Source organism: Plectrocnemia conspersa, unplaced genomic scaffold (genome assembly GCF_051122295.1).
Source record: "Plectrocnemia conspersa isolate PC_06_02 unplaced genomic scaffold, ASM5112229v1 ptg000006l, whole genome shotgun sequence".
In the NCBI taxonomy this organism is placed as follows: domain Eukaryota; kingdom Metazoa; phylum Arthropoda; class Insecta; order Trichoptera; family Polycentropodidae; genus Plectrocnemia; species Plectrocnemia conspersa.
The window spans coordinates 3,088,927-3,112,265 of NW_028277170.1; the positions used below are offsets into that span (position 1 = coordinate 3,088,927).

At 32.9% G+C, this 23,339-nt stretch overlaps 1 protein-coding gene across 2 annotated transcripts; it reads right to left on the reverse strand.

The window, feature by feature from the left end:
- Positions 1 to 501: 501 nt before the first annotated feature.
- Positions 502 to 16,282, reverse strand: LOC148234052 (organic cation transporter protein). Of its 2 annotated transcripts, XM_088187881.1 has the most exons (11): positions 16,207 to 16,282; positions 9,303 to 9,457; positions 7,802 to 8,036; positions 6,243 to 6,349; positions 6,012 to 6,166; positions 5,590 to 5,758; positions 5,249 to 5,521; positions 3,664 to 3,754; positions 1,430 to 1,553; positions 1,147 to 1,328; positions 502 to 907 (listed from the first exon to the last, which is right to left on the reverse strand). In XM_088187881.1, the coding sequence occupies exons 2-11, from the start codon at positions 9,443 to 9,445 to the stop codon at positions 752 to 754; spliced, it is 1,635 nt and encodes a 544-aa protein (XP_088044007.1). In that variant the 5' UTR covers positions 9,446 to 9,457; positions 16,207 to 16,282; the 3' UTR covers positions 502 to 751. The 2 variants fall into 2 exon arrangements, with proteins under 2 accessions (XP_088044007.1, XP_088044008.1); XM_088187882.1 differs by lacking the exon at positions 6,012 to 6,166.
- Positions 16,283 to 23,339: the final 7,057 nt, after the last annotated feature.

The window sequence follows — 23,339 nt, forward strand, 5'->3', positions numbered from 1 at the left end:
CAACTGCCACATTTATTATTATATTGACATAAAACTTGTTCTAAAAATAGACCTTGTACATATTTAGTTAAGTTCGTATGCCCGTCTATAACGTCTTCTTGATTCAGAATATTTAAATAGTCATAGCTCCGTTAAAAAATCTTGAAGAGGTCAAAAAGAATATATTTTTTAATGTGAAATATGACGAATTTTCAGAACACCATAACTGCCGTATTTTTAATAACATCAACATTAAACTTATCCTAAAAATAGATCTTGTATATATCTCGGCTGAGATTTTTAGTCATCCTGATTCGCCATATTGTTTTTAAATGGTGATTAATCAAAAAATTTGTAGCTCCATTAAGAAAAACCCTAAAGAAAAAAGTAGAGTAAAGATGTTTATTAATAAAAATAAAAATAAAATATTTTTTTTAATGTTTATTTTTTTAAAAATGGCCGTATTAAAAAAAATAATATTGTACCTCCATTTAAAAAAATTAAGAGACATAATAAAAAACATTTTTTGTACAATTTTTTATACAGAAATTTATTTAATGTTTGCGGCCTTTGCTGGACGGAATTCTTTATGTATATATATATATTAATATGTACATATCAAAACATAATACATGAATAAAATTATAAAATATAAGTTCAACAATTGTTTTGGTCCTTTACAACTAAATTACCACAGTAAAAAAATACTTAACATTTATATGATATAACAACTTCACTAATTAACTATTTAAGCTTCAACTTAAAATCTAAATCACACATCTTGGGCCTTTGAGCCTATTCTTTCGGCTTCTTCTACCGTATCCGGTAGTTTAGTTCCTAAAGTCTCAGGCAAAAGCAACGCGAAGATAGTGCCTACTAAAGACGTCAATCCGAACACCAACAACGGTAGAGATTTCATATAGATACTCTGAAAAACAAAAGATATATAGAAAATATGGCACAACGCATGTTTAAAACATACAAGTTAATATGAATTATGTTGAAACTGATACTCAATCATTCAATAAGGCTACACACCGGACAAATATACTCAACCATTCAATATTACTACACAATGGACAAATATTTGCCTATGATCACAATGTACATATGAATGAAAAGTAGTAAGCTAAAAAGTATAGCTTACTTAGTAAAGCTTATACTAACCAACAAAGGCACAAAAGGAGCTACCATTGCTCCGATTCTGGCAAGCGTAGAAGCAGTGCCTACACCTCCACTTCTGATACCAGTAGGGAGTAATTCAGCAGTGTGTACGTAAACTATGCCGAATGCTGAAGTAATACCTAACTTTCCCAGTAAAAACAGCGTAGTAGAAGCCCATACAATATCTAAAAAATTTGAAGATTATGAGAAATAGATTAAATCCTTGAAATTGGCAAAATCATACGATACGATACGGTTAATGATAATTTAAAGATATATTGTTTACGGTAAGGTACGAAAGCTGCGCCTATACAGCTTACTGTGCAGAGGAATAGAGAACCAGCCAATGACCATCTTCGTCCAATTTTGTTCATACTGATCCATGCCAATGTGTAGCCAGGAATTTCTATCTATTAACAAAAAATTAAATTTGATGCGACTATATCACATTATCTAACATATGTAAAGTAGTAAAATACACGTGTATATTGACATTAAGGTAGCTCTTATTTAAAAAAATCTTTCAAGACTCGTCACTTGATATAATGACTCCTCGAGTTGAAAATTAATCAGGTACCGTCTTTTTCCGAAAATAAGACATCCTCCGAAAATAAGCCCTAGCGTGATTTTCAGGAGTTTTTGGAATATAAGCCCTCCCCCGAAAATAAGCCCTAGTTAAAATAATGTGAAAAAAAAAATCGTTAAAAAATGCTGTTGATTTATTAAGTATGTTTAGCTGCCCTAATACCTACTCGTATTTCAGAGAAATGTTTGAAACAAAATATTCCGAGAAATTCATTGTTTACCTCTACAGTTCATTTTAAGCAATGCACCAGCACCTGTCAAAATTAATTCTAGGAATTTATCTTAAAAATACAACTAAGGCAGCAGTATGCATTGTGCGACAGTGCAGGTATAACACTTGTTCATTTCAGTCTTGTAAGTCTGATTATTTCCTCATACGTAATTTTATTTTTTATAAAGTGAATAATTTTTATCCTCAGTTAAAATGAGTACAAAACGAAAGAGCTATTCCGTCGAGTACAAAAAGGGAATCGTGGAAGAAAGGTCCAGGGGTGTAAATCTTGTAACCTTCTGTAAAGAGAAGATGCTGGATCTCTGTATGGTTCGCAAATGGCGTGCAGACTACGATAACCTGTGTCAACTGGTGCGCCAAGGAAATGAGAAAAAACGCAGAGTTGGATCAGGTCGGCAGCCGTTATTTTCTGAGTTGGAAGAATGCATCTGGGAATGGATTGCCGACAGAGAGCAATGGCTTTGGTTGTGCGCAGGGCTGATATTCAAAAGTTTGCTCTTGAAACAGCAATTGAATTTAATATATCCACAGAAGAATTTAAAGCATCGTCACACTGGATGGACAACTTCCTTCAACGACATGAACTGTCTCTAAGGAGATCAACAACAATGTTCAAGCTGGAAGACAATGAAGTTGTTAAACGTGCACTTGCGCTTAAGCTTTTTGTGGATGGCATCGATTTTTCGAAATACCAACTCTCCAACATGCTTACTATGGATGAGACCGCGGTATTCCTAGGCCAAGGAGTTCAAACGACGGTTCACCACAAGGCTTTCTCGTCAATTTACGTTCCTTCTACCGGTTACGATAGTGCACGTGTTACCTGTATTTTGGCGATTCGTCTAGATGGCAAGAAAGTATCGCCATTTTTAATCACTAAAGGTAAAAAAGACCAGATTAAACGCATTTCAGGAATTTATGTCATTGAAAGTGAAAAAGCCTGGTGCACCCAAGCAGTTATAAGAAAGTGGGTTGATTATATGCTGCCACCACTGTTGAGGGGTCAAAATAGAGGTTTACTAGTTTGGGATTCAGCCAGTACTCACCGCGCTAAAGACATGAAAAACTTTCTTGCTAAGAGGAAGATTGATCAAATAATGATTCCGGCAGGAATGACTGCTTACCTCCAGACACTTGACATTGCAATAAACAAGCCATTCAAGGATCATTTGAGGATGGAAATCAATGAATATATTGAAAACAGAATGGTGAGAAATCATCGAGGTAATTTTGTAAAACCAGGCTTACAAGAAGTTGTGAATTGGGTAAAAAATTCATGGGACAAAATTGTTTGTGTTTCCAATGCACTACGAACAGGCTACTTAGACAAGAAGTATTCATTTAACGATAGCTATATTGCAAGACATGAGAGATTCGGACCAATGATTTAACAGGAAATGAATTTGGAAGAAAATCAGAACAGAATTCAGAATTTGATCATTTATGACGATGTTCCAGAAGAAGATGACATGACTGTAATTAAATAAATTTAAATTTCTGTATTCTGTGTAAAATAAATAAATATTAAATAAAAATATATAAATATACTTTTATTTTTGCCCTCCCCCGAAAATAAGCCCTAGCGCGTATTTTGGACCAAAAAAGAAAGTAAGACAGTGTCTTATTTTCGGAAAAAGACGGTACTTGTAAAAATAAACGTCAGGGCTATCTTAATGCATAAATACACATAAAATAAATCTTACCAGACACACTAGCGAAAAGTTTATATATTTATTTCCGCTCATACTGGTGGAATTCAATGATAGTCCATAAAATACAAATGCGTTTGTCGCCCTGAAATTAATCATAATTGGTGTAGTAATCTGGCGTTCACACTACAACTTTTATAATAATATTATAAATATAATGAGGAACATATAAACCAAATTTTGACCAATAGGAGAGCGCAAAAAAGAATTATTCCTTCTCAGAAGTCAAAAATCGACGTCAAAAGCAATAAAATCGTGTAACGCTCGGTAACGAGCGTTCCCACTGTTTCACGATTTTATTGCTTTTGACGTAAATTTTTGACTTCTGAGAAGTGATAATTGTTTTTTCGCCCTCCTATTGATCAAAATTCGTTTTGAATAAACTTTAACCAGTGTTTTCATATCAGAAGTCCGTAGTAATATCGGTAAGGATAGCTATCATATTTTTAAAACTGTGTAATATCAAAGTGCAGACTAACTATGGAGCAATATGCGAGATGCGATGTATATCTGTACTTCTTCTGCTTATTTTCACCTAAGAGAAATATTTTAGATATAGTTTTAGAACTTTCATTAGGTTAGGTTTAGGTTTGAAGAACAAATGAACGTTTCGCAACTGTCAAATTGCGCTTCATAGACATTTTAGAGCAGCATATTAGCGCCTATCAGTTAAATTATATCTTCACTAGTAGAAATATAAATCTATTGCGTAAAATGTATTTGGACTTTACTAGTGAAAATATAACTTCACTGTGACATTTATATATTGCATGTAAATAAATAATGATAAATATATATATTACTACGTATGGAAAAGTTGAAATTATATAATGTGCAACTGCCAGATGAATTATATTTCACTGGTAAAAATATATTTATATATATCTACCAGTGAAAATGTATTCCGATATGATTTCACTGAAATGACATATTTTTAAATTATTTTTTTAGGGATAACTCGAGAATTTCTGGTTTATAATCAGGGTCGTCATTCCACTTTTTTCCAGGTGGGGACGGGGGGGGGGGGCAAAAAGCTGACAAGTCAATGGTCATTTTTATAATAATAAAATTCATAAAATGACAATATTTTTCTAGTCAAATTTTAAGGGGGGGGGGGTAAGTGAAGCCCCCCCCCCCCCAATGACGTCCCTAATAATAAGTTGTTTTCATCATTTGCGGTGCACTCAAAAGTCACACATAAAATTTACTCATAGCAATATTTTATGCTTATTTTGTCTAAGCGAATTTATTTTTGTATTTTTTATTAATATTTCATTAAATGACATGCATTTTTTTGGCCAAATTCAAGGTGGCAAATTCCCCCCTGCTCCCCCCGCTATAACATCCCTTTGGATAAGTATAATTAAACCTGCAGGAATAAAACTTTATTATTATTAACTAGTCTAAAATAGCTTTTTTACACATTTCAGTTGCAGAGTTTTTCGGTCTTGTCGAGATACTCGTGGATAATATTGGCTGCAATCCAAAAGCTGCATGAACTTTTTTCATCGAGTTATTTTATCTTTGTGGCAAAAAAGTACTAAATTGTTGTATTACACATCGTAATAAATTAACTCACCATATATAAAAAATTAATAGAAATCGACCAATCATGATCTTAGACTTAATCGCAGTTTGGAACATGGTTGATATTTTAGCTTTTTCTGGCGTGTCTTCATCGTCTGATTCGTAATCAGATATCGGTTGTTTGATAGCATTGTCCGATTGAAAAGTCATCGTCACCATTTCGGACAGAACGACTTTGTTCACTTTAGCTGCTTTTCTGATAATTTTGTAAGCCCTTTTGTTTTTCTTCCTGGCCATCAACCACCGTACAGATTCAGGAATGATCCTGAAATAAGAACGGTAATGTTGAGTTCAGATTTTATATTAACTAGGATAACGGCAAAATTGCATTACCAATAATATGCTATAAATATGAGAGCAGGCGCTGATACTAGGATTTGTATGGTGACCCAATCGGGACATAACCAAGCTATGAGTCCGACTGCTGCTTCACCAAGAGCATAGAAGTAGTTTAGAACTATGCCGCCCATCTCCCGTTTCTTCCTTCCAACCATTTCGACTCCTAAAAACAGTTGAATAAAATTAAATCATGCACTGTTTTTTTAAACAGATGCTCTTAAGTGTTAAAGACTGAGACATGCACCAATGTACGCCTGGAAACTGACACTATTCCTGTGGCACTGTTCAACATGGAAATTCTTATTTTAATGATCATGATGATTGTAAGAATATATAACAATAGACTCGTTTGGTTATCTGTATCACAGCTTTAGCATTTAAGAGCACCCACTATTCGACTTGTTGCTAAGACCAACCAATGATGAATGCTAATGGATACACTCCTGAAGCGCCGACAGCGTTCAAGAATGCAAATGTCGAAAACATGATGTAGTCGGTGGACAGGCCTTGCAAGACACCCGTCACCGCCATGAACACAATGCAAAATATGAATACTAGTTTTCTGCCAAAACTGAAAAATTCGAAACAGAAAGCAATTTATGATCATTGCAATGAAGTTTTTTTTTTTGAAGTAAAGTTGAACTTACCGGTCGGCCAGAAATCCGAAAAGTCCCGATCCGCAAACGATGCCGGCAAAGTGAAGGGTTCCAACTAGAGACAACTTCCATTGGTTTTCGAAGCATGTTATGTCCCACTGAAAATAGAGCAAACAATGGTATCCCATTAAAAACATATAAAAGCTAAATCGTTAGTTAATTAGCATTAAATCGTTTCAGAATATATTATTTTGTGTGTTATTGTTGATACAAGTGTTTTCAGCAGATGTTTTTGTTTGTACATAAACTAGTTCAATCGAGCAAGGCCTTAAATCACTGCTATAACATGAATACACAACATGAATTATCCGGCTTATACTAACAACTTGTCGGTTTTCAAAACCCGGGTTTTTTGGCTAAATTTGCGACCTTCGAAAACCAGTTTTTTCAACTTGGTACCCGGTTTTAAGTTTTATAGTTATTATTAATTTTTTTATTATTTAATTACAAATGTTAATATTTTGATTTGAAACCACATAGATTACAAATAAAACGAGTGTCTTCTAGATAAAAACTGTGAAAAACCCATACTGTCTGATAATTACAAAGCATCACTATCTCAAATTAGAAGAATTTGTATTTTTTTAGGAAGTCTTCTGTAAGAAATAACTTTCTTCAGAACTATGTAAAACAAAAAAGTTTATTTATCGACTACAAAACGAGATGGAATAGTTTAGAAATCATGGTCGAAAGGTTTATAACATTAAAAGAGTAGATTATTTTAACGTTAAGTATTAAATATTGCTGTTTATCGCATGTGGACTAAACATTATTATCCTAATATCATTGAACTTTGTAAATATTGGGAATAGTACGCATTGATGAACATGTCAAAATTGCCAGAAACGCGATCGCGCTCGTGTTGAACGTTTACATGTTACGTCAGTATATCTTAACAGTTTCCGCGTGCCGCATGTGATTTAGGTTAGAAATATATTTATCTACTAGATATTGCTTTTTACTTAAATTTTAAATTAACAACGGTGGAAATAAATAATTGAAATGTATGTTTTTTAATTTACTCAAGATAACAAAATCAGTTCAACGACTAAAGCATTTTAAAATGATGACGATTCGCTGAAAGATTTTGGGAGCAATGCTGATAGTAATATGGAATATGAATCCGAAGATTGTTTCATTATTACTTGAAGCACAATTTAGATTGTAATCGTTTTTAAGGGCTAAGAAAGTGTTTTTCCTACATGTTTTTGTTAATATGTAAGAAAATATAGTATTGTGATCAGACGAGAGGTATTACGTGAATTTGGTGCTAGATTTTTTCAAGTTAATATAAGACTGCTGGAGATGAGATACATGGATGTCTTCAGGGAGTCATTTGATGACACATAATAAAAGATATCACGCCTCTCTAGAAAACTAATTGACTAAATGAAATGTGTCATTATATTTAACATCGGCCACGATCCATCATTATTGACTGTTATCAATTTACAAATACAAACATAGATTAATATGATCCCGCAAGCTGCTCAATTGTAATAGTTAGTGTCTAAACGACGCACGCGAACACAATCATCATGATCTCTTACGTCTGAGACAATTGTTCTTTCATCGTCGCTATAAACCCAAGAGCTGCATTTGATCACTTCATCAGTGAAGTCGTCTCTGTGACATTCCAATGTCTTGTTTCGCCTTGAGTACATTTTGCACTTGGCAGGTTTGTAAGGCTCGTGCGGTTTCCACTGTTCATCCGGTGGAACTATGCTTTGTACCCAGTTTGAGTCGAATATTGGAGGATCATCATCGCATCCTGGTATTTGACATCTGAAATGATATGAAATCGAATAATTAAGATCTTGTTTCAGGTCGTAAAAACTAAAGGAGTTTTTGTTTTAGTAAAAAGTGAGTAGAATAAGGCCGGTTTCACACGTGCCGGCGCTGTGTAGTGGGGGTGGTGTTGTATGGGCAGCAGATGGATTCGTCCGGCACGTCTGAAATGGTAGGTACTAACCTAACCCAGTGCCAGATGAATCCATCCGGCACGTGTGAAACCAGCCTAAGGGTTTGTATGGGTAACATAATATACATGGTTTCTTTTGTGTAATTGAAATTTTGCTCTTATAGAAAAGGAAGGAATAACTTCTGAAGTTTATACTATGCGGAAGATATAATTATAAAGTAATTTAAATGTAATGTTATAATATAATAAAAAATTAAATAAGTTACAGATATGATGAACCTTCATCGTCAGAGTTCATAAATCTCATAATATTTTATAAACATGTCAATCAACTCACATAAAGTTTCAGTCCGAACGCAATTAAGAAGATAAATAAATTATTCAGAATACATAATTAAGTATTTGTGCTAATGATAATATTGACATGACAGGTTTTAATTTGAAATCATTACGCAATGATGAGTGTACAGTGTATTCAAGGTGAAGATTGGATTAATCTTAAGCATACACAATTGCATTTGTGATTGCAGCGATTATATATATATTAAGAGATAAACGGAGCATTTAGAAAATCAGAGCACATTGGGATTATTTCTACTTTTGTGTGGGCTGTTTTATTATTATACATATTGTGTTATTTTTATGTATGTGGATAATTATTTTAGATATGAATACTGTCACATTTTGATAGTTTTGTCATATGTACAAAAATAGTGTCCATAATTAAGTACAAATTTTCATAGACTGATTTCAATGATAATTTGGAGTAGGGTTTATGAAAATCTAACTAAGATCTGAAAGCTTTTGGTATTTATCCAACATTTGACTATAGCAGTGTGTGAGAGGTAACTACTGTAGTTTTTAATATGTGGATGTAAATTATTTCCTTGTCAATATTACATTACAGATACATATGCAATAAATAAAGCAAAACACACAATATATTCTGTAAATTGGTAGCAATGTAACTTAGTTTGAAGAGTGGTCGTACGTTTTAGATATGCTGCATAAAACTACATTATATTAAAAGGGTAAAATCCATAGAAAATCATTGACATCGAAAGAGTTTAGTATAGTGTAAAGTTCTGAAACAAACAGCTAAAAAATAAAATTTGTTCGACTCTAGGTACCTGTAGTCGGGTATTCCAGCGGTGAAGACGTACGATAGGCTATTGGCTGCTCCAAAGAAGACAGGTAGGCAAATTAAAGCGTAGTTGACAAGTTGAAACTTGCCGAGTTCACCTATCTCGTCTAGGATGGCATCGAAGTCCATAGTTTAAACTATCTAAAATAAAGATGTTTCGTTGATGTAAATATATTTATATATATTAAGATTAAGATAATTGATCTGATAATATTAATTATTAGATTATTACTACTACATATGTTGAACTATTATATATAAGTGATACAGAGATAATAAATTACTCATAATTTTACGTCCTATTTACATATACTAATAGTTTAGCGACTATTTTTTACTGTTTACTTATTAAAATAACTTTAAGGGTATGTCATTATATTAACGTACATACATTTGGACGCGAAGAGAAGTTTTAAGATTTTCACTCTCAATAACCAATAAAAATTCACTCAGTGAAAAATCTTCTATGATAGGAATTGTGTTACGTATTGAGAGATTAATTTAAAACTCTCATACTGAGTTAAAAATATATTCCTCCATTTGCTCTCAAAAGTGATTCCGATATCTTTAGTGGAAGTTTCTCTAGTGAAAATGTTCCCACCGAGATCGTAGGAATAAACTGATATATCATTCTCCGACAATAAAGGGCAGACGGTTAACGGAAGCCCATCTTCATAGAGTCTAAGTCACTCTGTAGAGAGAAGGAATGGGCAACAGATCGAATGCATTTATATAATTTAAAATCATCTGCGTACAGAAGAAAACTTGAATTTGGAACTGCCGTATTCAGGTCAATAATAAATAACATAAAGAGCAGAGGGCTCAGGCTGGACCCTTGAGGAGCCCCCGAAGGGGTGAAATATTTGTTTGATAATCGGCCGCCATCGGTTACAAACTGTCTACGATTGCTCAAATAACCCGAGAATAATAGAGTTAAATCATCCGAGCAACCAAGGTCGATAATTTTTTAAATTATAACACATTACAAACCTTGTTGAAGGCCTTCTCAAAATCCGTATATACGACGTCTACTTGAAATTAATTTATTATAAGTATATGCGAAGCTTAAGAAATACTGGTAGACTATTACGCAATTTGTGAGCGATTGATACACAAATACATACACATAAATATTTGCATATAAATACATACATATATATTTGTCAAAAAATATTAAGTGTAATTCTGGCCGTAAAAAATAAGCTCGGCAAATAAAAAATTACGCGCATAAAAATTTTTTTTTAAGAACTATTTTTTCTTGACTATTTATACAATATAATTAAAAATATTTTAAGTAAAATATTAAACTTTCGGGGTTTATAACCCTGAGGGGTGTGACTTCGCAACCAGAAAGACGCAGTTGGAAACTAGTAATAAATTTATTTAGTTTATATAACATATCCGAGTGCTGGTAGAGAAGCTGGCGGAGGGATGATGTCAGTGGAAGATCCTTAGAGTTTTAATTGGTGTGGCAGCGACAGTATATGTTGATCATTCTCTGCTGCGGAGTCCCTCTCAGGACTCTCAGGCCCTCTCCTCAAACCAGCCTTAAGTATTCATGGGAGCAAAGTTTGCTGACGGATCACAATCATGCAGCGATCATCCAGCTGTTGCACTCGTTTCTTAGAACAACGAAATATGTATGCGCCTTTAGAAAATGACAACTCCGAGGTCGAATTGTGCAACGGGAATATTGTAGCCTTACGGTGATATATTGTTTCCCGTGTCCGTATCGCAAAAAAGAAATATTCATTTAATGCACCGGAGTATCCTTGAGTGCTATTTATGTAAACCATTTTTTCTAGTTGTAACGAGGGCTTTTGTGTGGTCCCATAAGATCCCCCACAAAACATTCACAAATTTGAATAAAATATAATTTAGATTGTAATCTTAAGCGTACAGATAAATACAACTCGTATTCAAGAAAGAATATTCCAATATTTACCCATAAATATCGAATTATAATTTTGGCAAATTTTAAAACTTTTATCTAGGCATAAAATTAGGAAACGCTGATTTAATTTTATTTTTGTAAAGTATGTTTTCCATCTACCTTGTGCAATTTTATTTAAACGTTTCGTTTAGTATGTCAAGAAACGAGTGACCTTCGTGTGATCGTATATTTCTGGACGTCATCGAAAACAGTTACAATAAACGCATTACAGTTTTTATTTAACTTTTATTAAATTTTACAGAGGAAATAATCCGTGAGCTAAATATATAACAAATAGTTAAATAAGTAGAGAACCATTTTATTTTTCATTCTCAATAAAATGTGGTGACCTATTTATTAATCGTAATTTACATTATTATTTACAGTTACAAAAACAGTCACTGAGCTAAATTTAATCGTTGTTTACTCTGCTGTCTCTCTTGGATGACGGTATGGAATTTCTTTATCATTTTTCCTTTTCATAATTTGAAATGAAAAGCATATCTATTCATATGTACATATGCATATTGTGAAAATGGCACCAATAATAATTTTCTTGGTATATGTATATAGAATAAACAATGAATCACTATGTGAATTTGTAACGGAAATGTGCCCTGTTTGATCTTTACAACTGAGTGATTGACAATTAATAAGATATGTAACGATACTTGTATGTTTCCAGTAATTATCTCTGTATAAATAAATATGCAAATACAAACATAATATCGGTATACAATACACATTAATGTGCAATATACTGTATTTCAAATGACTCTTTTGGCGTTAAACTATTTTGCAAATCACACCCGAAAGAATCTTTCACACTTTTATCTCAAATCTCTAACACTTTTAAAAAATTCTCTATTCTTTGGAAATCGCTCCTATATATTTTCATTAGAAGACGTAAAAAACTACTTTTTTATTATTGTCTACCTGACATTAAACGTAAAACTAAGGAACAAAAATACTTTAAATTGTCATTAAGAAAATGACTCAAGGAATATATATTACTAACAAACTTATTTTCAAGGGCTAACTGTTTACGATTAATCTTGGCAATTGCGCAATAGATCAATTCTCTTGTTATTGAACAAGAAATCATATATTCAATAGTTAAATTGGAACTCTAAGTGCAACCATGAATTGATTAATTATTTGTATTAGTACAATTGTTGCCTATAAATAAAATATTATATACTTTACATACTTCTATGAATATAAAGTGTTTTTAAAGGTATGTTTTTTGAATTGGCAACACTCTTTCTAGCGACAGACAATTTGACAGCTGACTTGGGCTCAGTTTGGTTTGCCATTTTACCATGAATAGACTTACGCCAGAACAAAGCTTGAAAATTGTACAATTTAGTTCGCGAAACTTTCCGTGCTTTGAGTCTATTTTACGGTCGACATAAACGTCCATTCGAGCAAGTAATCGAATAACAATAGATCGTTTCCGCACCACGCATACTTTAATTGATAACACGTATCCGCAGAGACGTCGTACAATGCGCACAGAATAAGTTGTTCCTGCTGTGTAACGTAGTATCGAAGAGAACCTGAATGAGTGGATTCGCCACTAGAGCTGTGTCCATCAACTTTATGAAAGATTTTGCGGAAAGACCTTGGTTTTTGAGCTTATAAGATTCAGCTCGTGCAAAAATTAAATCCGCTTGACCATCGTGTGCGTCGTATATTCGGTGAATGGGCCGAAAACGAGATTACTCTTGATCCTCATTTTCACGACAAAATTTTGTTTAGCGATGAGGCTCATTTTTGGTTGAATGGCTATGTCGACAAGCAAAATTGCCACATTTGTGAAGAAAATCCACAAGCCATTATTGAGACGCCGTTACATCCACAAAAAAACGCACAACACGCGGACTTCTGGCCAAAAAACTTATTCAGAATCACTGTGATCGTTGATATTTTCTTCATCTTCGCTAGAAGGTTTAAAGAGACGATCTTCAAAAGTTTTTTCTCTTTCAATATTTTTTTAACGATCACAGTAAAATCACAAAATAAAATAATTACATTTTTAAAGATGGTAAAAAAATTCTCAATACAGAATTAATAAAATCGTGTCGGCGCCGTCGCAGTGAAAACGAGCATTCTCACTGTGACGGCACGTTTTTATTGCTTCTGACGTGGATTTTTGAAAAATATATAAAAGCCATTTTTGTCATGAGGCCTGGATTATTTTTTTTTGCGAAGGCTCGTTATTTTTTTTAGCTAAGTTCGTTAGCCAGATTGATTTGTCATTTAGAATATTTTTGGTCATTCATGTGGGTTTTTGAACCATCGGAATAAACAATGTTCAATAATTCTAACAATACCAAAATGCGAAATACATAAACAAAAAAAAATATATGTAAAACATAGTAATAACAACAAAAATAAAATAGTCACCGTATCGAAATGATGACAGGCAAAGCATTTCAATTCATAAAAATAGAATTGGTATTCGACCTTTCTGAATGAATACAAATGATTTTGCAAAAAACAAAGTCAAAAGGACTGTTTCAATGTTGTTTTGTGCAAAATTACGATCTCATACCGCTCTGTTGGTTGACATCATGAACCATATGATTATATATATAGTACATGTACATATACAGATATCTTCTACTATATAATTGCAATCTCGCAAAAAAGTTTTCTTTACGATTATCCTATTATTGAGAATCGTGACATACAATTATTAACGTCTACCTACAATTATCCTATTAATGAGAATCGTGACCCTCAATTATTATCGTCTATCTCTATGCAGTATTTTGATGGTATTCTTTATTTACTCCTATCATTTTCAGCAACGTTATAAGTGTCTATACAATATCACATAAAATATTTTCACCAGTAGATATGTATTTCTACTAGCGAAAATATAATTTGACTTATAATATGCTGCTCTATAATGTCTATGAACTTGCTGTTTTAACCTAAACTTAACGATGTATAAATATTACAGTGAATGTGCTTTTGTAGTGAATTTTCATCATTATTCATAATTAAGAAAGAGATGGCAAGTTTAGGTTTACGCTCCTACTATTAACTCTAAACCACACGATACAGATATACGTTAGATATCCTTAGATTTTTGAACACATTCATAGAAAAAAATAATTTAAACGCAAACCTTTAAATATCTCGAAAGAAAGAAACATGACTTAGTCCACTGTAATAATTATGGGCTCGTATATATATATATGTTTTACACGATCATTGGTTTTAGGAAGATTGCTCACGTGGACTATTTCTCACAAATGGATCGCTCACAAGGCGATTACTCATACGAATATTGCTCACAAGAAGCATCATTCACACGGTTTAATATTTTTTAAGGAAAGTTATTTAATTTCAATACACGTTCATTGCGTATAAATTATTAGGACATTTATGAGAGGCTGACAAATTTTGTAAATTTTAAATACATTAAAAAAAAAATGTATTTTATATTTTGTATCAATTTGTTAATGTTTACAAATACTTTTGGTCTTCAATTGAATGAGTATTAGCTGGCCACACACGGGCGGATCTGCCCGTCGGATTTGTCCGAAATGGATGTCCGACGGACAAATCCGCCAGTGTGTGGGGTTAAAACTCTAGGACAGGTCCATCTATTGTCTGTCCGTTGTCCGTGCTCAAAACGAACGGATCAGACACGGAAAAGCAGATCTAAGCAGAGATCTTTGTTAAAATTTGTCCCTTAAATAAATTTATGATCCGGGCCTTTATTAATTTGCGCCAAAGTTGCCGCCAACGTCTAAATTTTTTCAAAGTTTTATTATTTTATGACTCATTTCTATTATATCACTATACAATAGAAAAAATAATATAAATTTAAGATGCACTTAAAGACTCTAGATATGTAAATATTACATACATTATTACATAATAAAAAATATAGTTTTAATTATACTAAAATTAAATTTATTATCATTATTGAAAATGTATGAAGAGATCAAGGTGTATACGTATGTATATATTATTATTATAAATAAATGTCATTTAAACTTAGAATTTACTTCAACAACTATATAAACTTAACTTTTCTTCTATAATATCTACCGAGCTCAGTCAGACAGATCCGAGCTCGTACATTTTGCGTCTGTGGCCAAGCCCGGACAAATCCGTCAGATGTCCGACGGGCAAATCCGCCCGTGTGTGGCCGGCATTTCATCGTGTACATATGTATTTTTAGAATATATGTTTAGTATTGAGGTATAATTAAAATTATTTTAAAAATAGTGCATAAATATTTCTGAATTTCTTATTTCAATCAATTATTTTTTTTATTTAATCAATTGCCATGTACAATAATCACCGAACCTGTGTATATGAAATAAAAAATAAAATTTATATTAAAAGGGGATTTTTGTCAATACAAACATAGACCAAAAATAGATAAGCAGGTAAGAGACGATGGTCTAGGAGCTGCAAAACATATTCGATATTATATAAAAGATACATTAATATGAAATCGAGCGAGGGATCGTAACTCTATACCTGCAGATAGATAATCGCACAACGACCTTTTACTGGCATGATAGAATATTCTCTTTACTTAAAGCTCGATAGTCTTATCTAGGATGTATATATATAATATAATAATAACAATATTGTAAGATGTACAATATTTTTGAAGCGAGTTTGCAATGGTGCAATTTCAGCAAAATGTTATAGTAAACATATAACAAAATATTTATATGATAATAATATTATAAAAATTAATATGAAATTATTTTATCGATAATGCACATTTTTCACTCAGATTAATAAAATATATATATTATAATATATTCATAATCGTAACACAGGTGTGTATCACATAATGATCGATATTATCGGAAATTGAGGTTATATGTAAGTAAGTCCATTTATCAAAACGTTCAATCAATTTTAACATTACTCTCATTTATAAAACAGTGTAGAATATAGAAGGAGAGACACTTACAATTTATGTCGTTTTTGTTATCTTCCGACGAATGCTTATATATCCAACCTTTTAACTCCGAGCACAGCTCGCGACTGACATATTTCAAGAGTTAGGCGTCCGCCGATAGATGGCAGCACTGTCGACGATATTCAAACTTTTTTTCCAGTACCTCTCGCGTTGAATAAATTTATAAAAACTAAAATAATCTTATGTATTCACTCAGAACTAGTATAATTATATATTGCTAGTATAAACCATAACATTTTTATAGTAATAATATAGAATGATTTATTTCGAGTTTCCCATGTTGGCAGCACTGTAAAACAGCTGTCAATAATCACGCGTGTTTAAAGTGTTAAATGTTACATTTACGAAATGTAACGCTTAACCACCGCTCAACGTATTAAATTGTTCAATTGTTTTACAGAAGTAACCAGGGCTGTGGAGTCGTTAAAAAAAACACGACTCCGACTCCGACTCCGATTCCGATATTTACCAACAACACGACTCCACTCCGACTCCGACTCCGACTCAAAAAAGTTAAATTTTATCAGGTATTTTTGGTGTTTTTCTACACGTTTAATATTCATACGCTATATACATTCATTATTACGCAATTAAAAATTCATAAATTTCATAATTTAAAAAATGCTCGGAGTCGCTCATTTTTCACGACTCCGACTCCGACTCCAACTCCGGCCAAAACACCACGACTCCACGACTCCAACTCCGACTCCGACTCCGACTCCGACTCCACAGCCCTGGAAGTAACACTTCTGTACGAACTGCTTATCGAAATGTACGGGAAGATTATGACTAATTTCATCGTTGCAGTGAGCTAACGATTCGCAACGTGGGGAAAAAATTGGAAGCTTTGGAGATATGGTAAGGCCTGTGCATCATCGTGGCGCGCGTTCAGCAGATAATATTGCTGCTGTGAGTGTAGTGTGGCGGGAGACCCGGAATTGACGATTCGTCGGCGTTCACAGCTTATGCAGTTTTATTATGGCTCCCTTTGGCGTGTTTGCATCTGGACTTGCACCTACATACATCCGTATACAGGGCCGGCCCTAGGTTATTAGGCGCCTGAGGAAAAAACTAAATTTGCGCCCCCCCCCCTATTCATACTTTAATAACTCACGTGAGCTCAAAAATATAATTAAAATTAAAATAATCTAATATTATAGTTGACACTAGTACGCTCGGGATAAGGATTCCGGTTTGTTATTGTGTGCGTGAACTGTGTGGCTCAAAACAATTTCGCTCAGAATATTTAATTTTTTTATTTTAAAAGAAAATATATGTTTATTTAACATACATACATCTGAGCTAAGTTGGAAATTTCAACAGACAATTAAAAATATATTATATAATCGAAGAAACCAGACATTAAAGTAATTAATTAAATATTTGCAAAATTCAAAATCTTTCACTAGTCAAAAAAATAATGAAGTCTTTAGCTATTCTTCAAAAGCAAAAAGATATAAAATGGGGAAAGAAATTATTCGCAGATTGTTTAATGGCTCGACGACTCTATTAAATCATTAGAATCCATTGAATAAATAAAAAAATTATCATTAGCGCAACGATAAGAATAATAACATTTTTAAGCCTTACAGAGAATAGTGTAAAAAAACCAACAACGTACGGATTAATGGAAAAATAATTAAAATATTTAATCCACGGGTAAGAGAACGAATAACTTACAGTGTATAATTGAAGCCTTGATATCAATTAACCCAGATATGCCCAAGAAATTTCATTTATAAATAAAAAACAGTGGCACGAGTTTAGTGACCTACCCATGGGATAGTGTGCATATCTGGGTTAAACCAATATCAACACAACATTATTTAAAATAAATCACTAGAGAAGATCGAACTTCTGTGCCACACTGCACTTTAATGACGAATACCAGCGTTGACGAATCAGCGACTGTCCTTAAAAGAGAAAGCGAGACAACGAAATACACGCTACACCGCTTCTCCCTCTCATATACGTGTACACGCACACAATAACAAACCGGCATCCTTATCCCGAGCGTACTCTATTTTAGAATTTGTAGTTTTTTTTTTGTCGCGATTTTTTACGCGTGGAATAATCTAAAGAGTACACAGTAGAGTGTACCAAAAAAACTAATCTCCATGGTAAAACTCACAGTGAGAAGTTTCAAATGCCAAGTTAGAGTACAAAGGGATCTATCAAAACCTTTGCGAACACGTAAGAGCCTACGACAGGGCGATGTTCTAGCGTGCAATCTGCTTAGTATTACCATACAAAAAGTAATCCGAGATGCCAAACTGGATATATAAATCTGCGATTGTAGGCCTGTGGGTTTCCTAATTGTGTCGTAGCGCCGCAACTGGCCGAGGTGCTCATGACCTACTCACGCAGAATTTTTAACGATATGTTCTAATTGTATAGCAAGACATCATAATGTTCACGAAGGTCAATCGCAACCAATGCGTTCGTGAAGATGTGCAAGTATAATATTTTATAAATTTTATATTAAATACCTCCTTAAGTATTATGAATACCTATTGTATTTAGCGCGAATGCTCTATGATTGCTTTTAGTGAATCTATTATTATGTACTTTCAAATAGTATAAACAAATTTGTCTAGCAATAGGTACGTTTTGATAAATAAAAAAATGCAATCTATGAATCAAATAGCAATTATTATTGCTATTTGCATTCAAATAAAGCAATCATAAAGCATTTTGAGCGCGAATACATTAGGGTGTCATAATGGTCGAGGAGGTATTTCAATAATAACTAAATAATATCATATTTGACATCTTCACGGACGCATCAATTGCGATTGGTGCGTCAATGCACAGTTTGCTCCGCTAGCTTATGATGTCCTGGTATATATATAATACAAACGCCGATGATAGTGCTACCTTAATGAGTGCGACAATTACAATTGTGCTTAGATATGTCTCTTATCTGATTATCTAGTTTAAGTATTAAATATGAATCGCAAACCGTGGAAGTGTACGAAATTACTGATTTTTTTTATAGATTTATACTAATAGATAAATAATTTGCTTGTTATATTTGATTTACTTTCCCGACAAAGGGACTAGATTTAATATCTAGGTAGAGTACGCTCGGGATAAGGATTCCGGTTTGTTATTGTGTGCGTGAACTGTGTGGCTCAAAACAATTTCGCTCAGAATATTTTTTTTTTTTATTTTAAAAGAAAATATATGTTTATTTAACATACATGCATACATCTGAGCTAAGTTGGAAATTTCAACGGACAATTAAAAATATATTATATAATCGAAGAAACCAGACATTGATGTCATTAATTAAATATTTGCAAAATTCAAAATCTTTCACTAGTCAAAAAAATAATGAAGTCTTTAGCTATTCTTCAAAAGCAAAAAGATATAAATGGGGAAGAAATTATTTGCAGATTGTTTAATGGCTCAACGACTCTATTAAATCATTAGAATCCATTTTATAAATTAAAAAATTATCATTGGCGCAACGATAAGAATAATAACTTTTTTAAGTCTTACAGAGAATAGTGTAAAAAAACCAACAACGTACGGATTAATGGAAAAATAATTAAAATATTTTAATTCACGGGTAAGAGAACGAATAACTTACAGTGTATATTTGAAGCCTTGATATCAATTAACCCAGATATGCCCAAGAAATTTTGTTCTCTTAAAATTTCATTTATAAATAAAAAACAGTGGCACGAGTTTAGTGACAGTGGGCATATCTGGGTTAAACCAATATCAACACAAAATTATTTAAAATAAATCACTAGAGAAGATCGAACTTCTGTGCCATACTGCACTTTAATGACGAATACCAGCGTTGACGAATCAGCGACTGTCCTTAAAAGAGAAAGCGAGACAACGAAGTACACGCTACACCGCTTCTCCCTCTCATATACATGTACACGCACACAATAACAAACCGGCATCCTTATCCCGAGCGTACTCTATTTTAGAATTTGTAGTTTTTTTTTCGTCGCGATCACAATGAGAAGTTTCAAATGCCAAGTTAGAGTACAAAGGGATCTATCAAAACCTTTGCGAACACGTAAGAGCCTACGACAGGGCGATGTTCTAGCGTGCAATCTGTTTAGTATTACCATACAAAAAGTAATCCGAGATGCCAAACTGGATATATAAATCTGCGATTGTAGGCCTGTGGGTTTCCGAGTTGTGTCGTAGCGCCGCAACTGGCCGAGGTGCTCATGACCTACTCACGCAGAATTTTTAAGACGTTAAAATGTCACAACACGTGGTCCGATTGAGTCGAAGCCGGTGTCAAACTTCGAGCGCTGCTTTGCTCATGATTTATCAATTACTAGCACATTTAAAATAAAATAAATAAAACAGGTTTCGACTCGATCGTATCACATTTTAACGTTTTAAAAATTCCGCGAATATCGTGTGATTTTATTTTATTTTTGAAATGTAATTAATTGTATTTAAAACATGTATATATTTTATTCATTTTTGAAATGTTTTTAATTGCATTTTTAAAAATAATATATAATATGTGTAACGTTGTAATCGACCTCTGCTAAACCTTCCAAAGTATGCCGATACGCTGCAGTTTCCCGATAATATTCGTTATTACAGCGCAAGTAGAAACGAAAACAACACACAATCGTATTTTTGTGCGACGTATAACACTATTCTTGTGACTCAGCTCTAGCACACGCGAATGTATGTGTGTAAATATTGGAAGTCTTGGCTTATACTGCTCAACAACAATCATTATTTCTTAATTATCTTATGAACATCATCGATCTTACTGTTCCCAACGTTTTAGGGTCTTCAAAAACACATTTACTCAAAGTTTTAACCATTTCGGAACCCAATTGCAAGCAAAAATTATAGATATGATTCATGAGCACAAAACAAGCTATTTATATTTAGTATCTTATTTTATTTATAAATCATTACAATAATATTAATAATTCAGTTGTAACAAAATCTTATCAAATATAACTATTCGCGATGAATACTTATTAGATTTCAGAGAAGTTAAAAGATAAATTTGTCCAATTTTTTCGAAAATGGGTTTATTGCTCCAATCGATAGTTCTTATTGCTTTACAAATGCTGTCTTTTCCTCATACCCGAAAAAATTTCATTGTCGTTTTTTTCTTCTTTTTCTTCCTGAGTTTAGCTTTATATATTGAAGGAGCTGAAATAAATTAAAATAGTTGTATTATTATTATAATATTGAATATATTAAATTATAAATATAATGTATGCACCAGTGGCGTACGGTGGGTGCCCTTAACCCTTTGCGCTCGTAAGTCGACTATGTGTCGACATCGTATTTCAAGCGTTGTACTCGAACGTCGACAATATGTCGACAAAACTTTGAATGCATTTATTGGCTTTGTGTTCAAGCAAATTTTGAAAATTTAAATTTATTAATAGTAAAAAGACTTCTGTTAAACACATTTCAGTAATATTGAATTTTTAACTTATGCAAATAACTCAATAATCTTAAATTTACAAGTGTAAGTTTATTGTAAAATTTTTCATCGGAACATGGTCAAAGCGCGCGCTGTTAGGACGGCATCGCGCTAGACTTGACAGATTTAGGTTGTCAATTAATGCTTTAAAACTGATTTTTTCCTTCTAAGGGCATCTATATTTTTATGATATGGGATGAAACGGGATCATATGCTCTAATTGTGCATAATTATTACTTTATATTGTGTGTCTGTTATGAAATAAAAATAAAATTTTTAAGACGGAGATGCCGTTATGCTAGCAGAGCTCGCTTACTCGCTCGCACTAGTAAAATGAGCGATTGACAACTATCGACCTGGGTACTCAACTCAAACGATAATATTAGTCTCGACACATTTAATATATTTTCGAGCTAGTAAATAGCTAAATTATGTAAAACAAAATTAGTAATCTGTGTTTTAATTATTTATAAATACATATATTGATTTTCTTTTAAAAATTATCCATATAATTACGAATGACGATATAATATTGAATTTTTAAGGACGTGACGATGAATTCGATATTAACCGTGATATTATTACTGTGACAGTAATAGTATGCGTTTATGCTAAGACTATTTTTACCAATTTTAAATCTGGTACAAGTATTTAAAGTTTCAAGTTTCAGGATAATCTTTTAATGTAATAATTTTTTATGATCAATTTATTTATATTTTTAAGAACTGTTTTAATAAATTCAAAATTTAAAAATTCAAAAATAAAGCCACGAGGCCAAACTACGCTGGTTCGCTCTAGGTGTAAAAACGCCTGCCAATCCAAAACAGATCCCCACAAAAAAACAATGTAATATTTATCATTTCTGCCTCAAATGGGCAAATACATACGAAAAACTTGTAGAATATTTGTCTAAATATAAAATTTGATCATTTTCACAAAATATAATAAAACTTTACCAGCCCCACCTATTTTTTTTATGTACGAAAAAATTGGGTGGGGCCTGGCCCCAATTGCATTTATATCAGGGCTGTGGAGTCGGAGTCGTGAAAAATGAGCGACTCCGAGCATTTTTTAAATTATGAAATTTATCAATTTTTAATTGCGTAATAATGAATGTGTATAGCGTATGAATATTAAACTTGTAGAAAAACACCAAAAATACCTGATAAAATTAAACTTTTTTGAGTCGGAGTCGAAGTCGGAGTCGGAGTCGGAGTGGAGTCGTGTTGTTGGTAAATATCGGAATTGGAGTCGGAGTCGGAGTCGTGTTTTTTTTTAACGACTCCACAGCCCTGATTTATATTATCACCACAGCTGATATTTTTGAGCGCCATTTCGAAATTTGTTAATATGTGGGGGCACCTATTCATGCCATATTTTTAAAAATATTATGGTTCAAATAATTGATTTACAGCCTTAAATTATACTAAAAAGCCATTTTATTAAGCTCAAATGCTTACGGCACCTTTAAATGTCTAATGAGTACTGGCGATTTTCTTGATGACACCTATAGAAGTCATCCGCGGTGAAAGGGTTAAAAGTCTTGTAAAACATATTTTTTTCAGTGAGTTTTAGGATTGTATTACACTTATATAAATTTATCCATATTTAACACTCTAAAGGTGGATGACTTAAATACGCGTCATTGAAAAACTATTGGTTAAAGTCGTTTATGCACAACATAATC

Coding starts and splice junctions, on each gene's coding strand:
- LOC148234052 (XM_088187881.1), bottom strand. CDS start 9,445: ATGGACTTCGATGCCATCCTAGACGAGATAGGTGAACTCGGCAAGTTT. Junction 8,037..9,302: donor GCTGGAATACCCGACTACAG/GTACCTAGAGTC, acceptor ATATCATTTCAG/ATGTCAAATACCAGGATGCG. Junction 1,329..1,429: donor CGCAGCTTTCGTACCTTACC/GTAAACAATATA, acceptor CAAATTTTTTAG/ATATTGTATGGGCTTCTACT.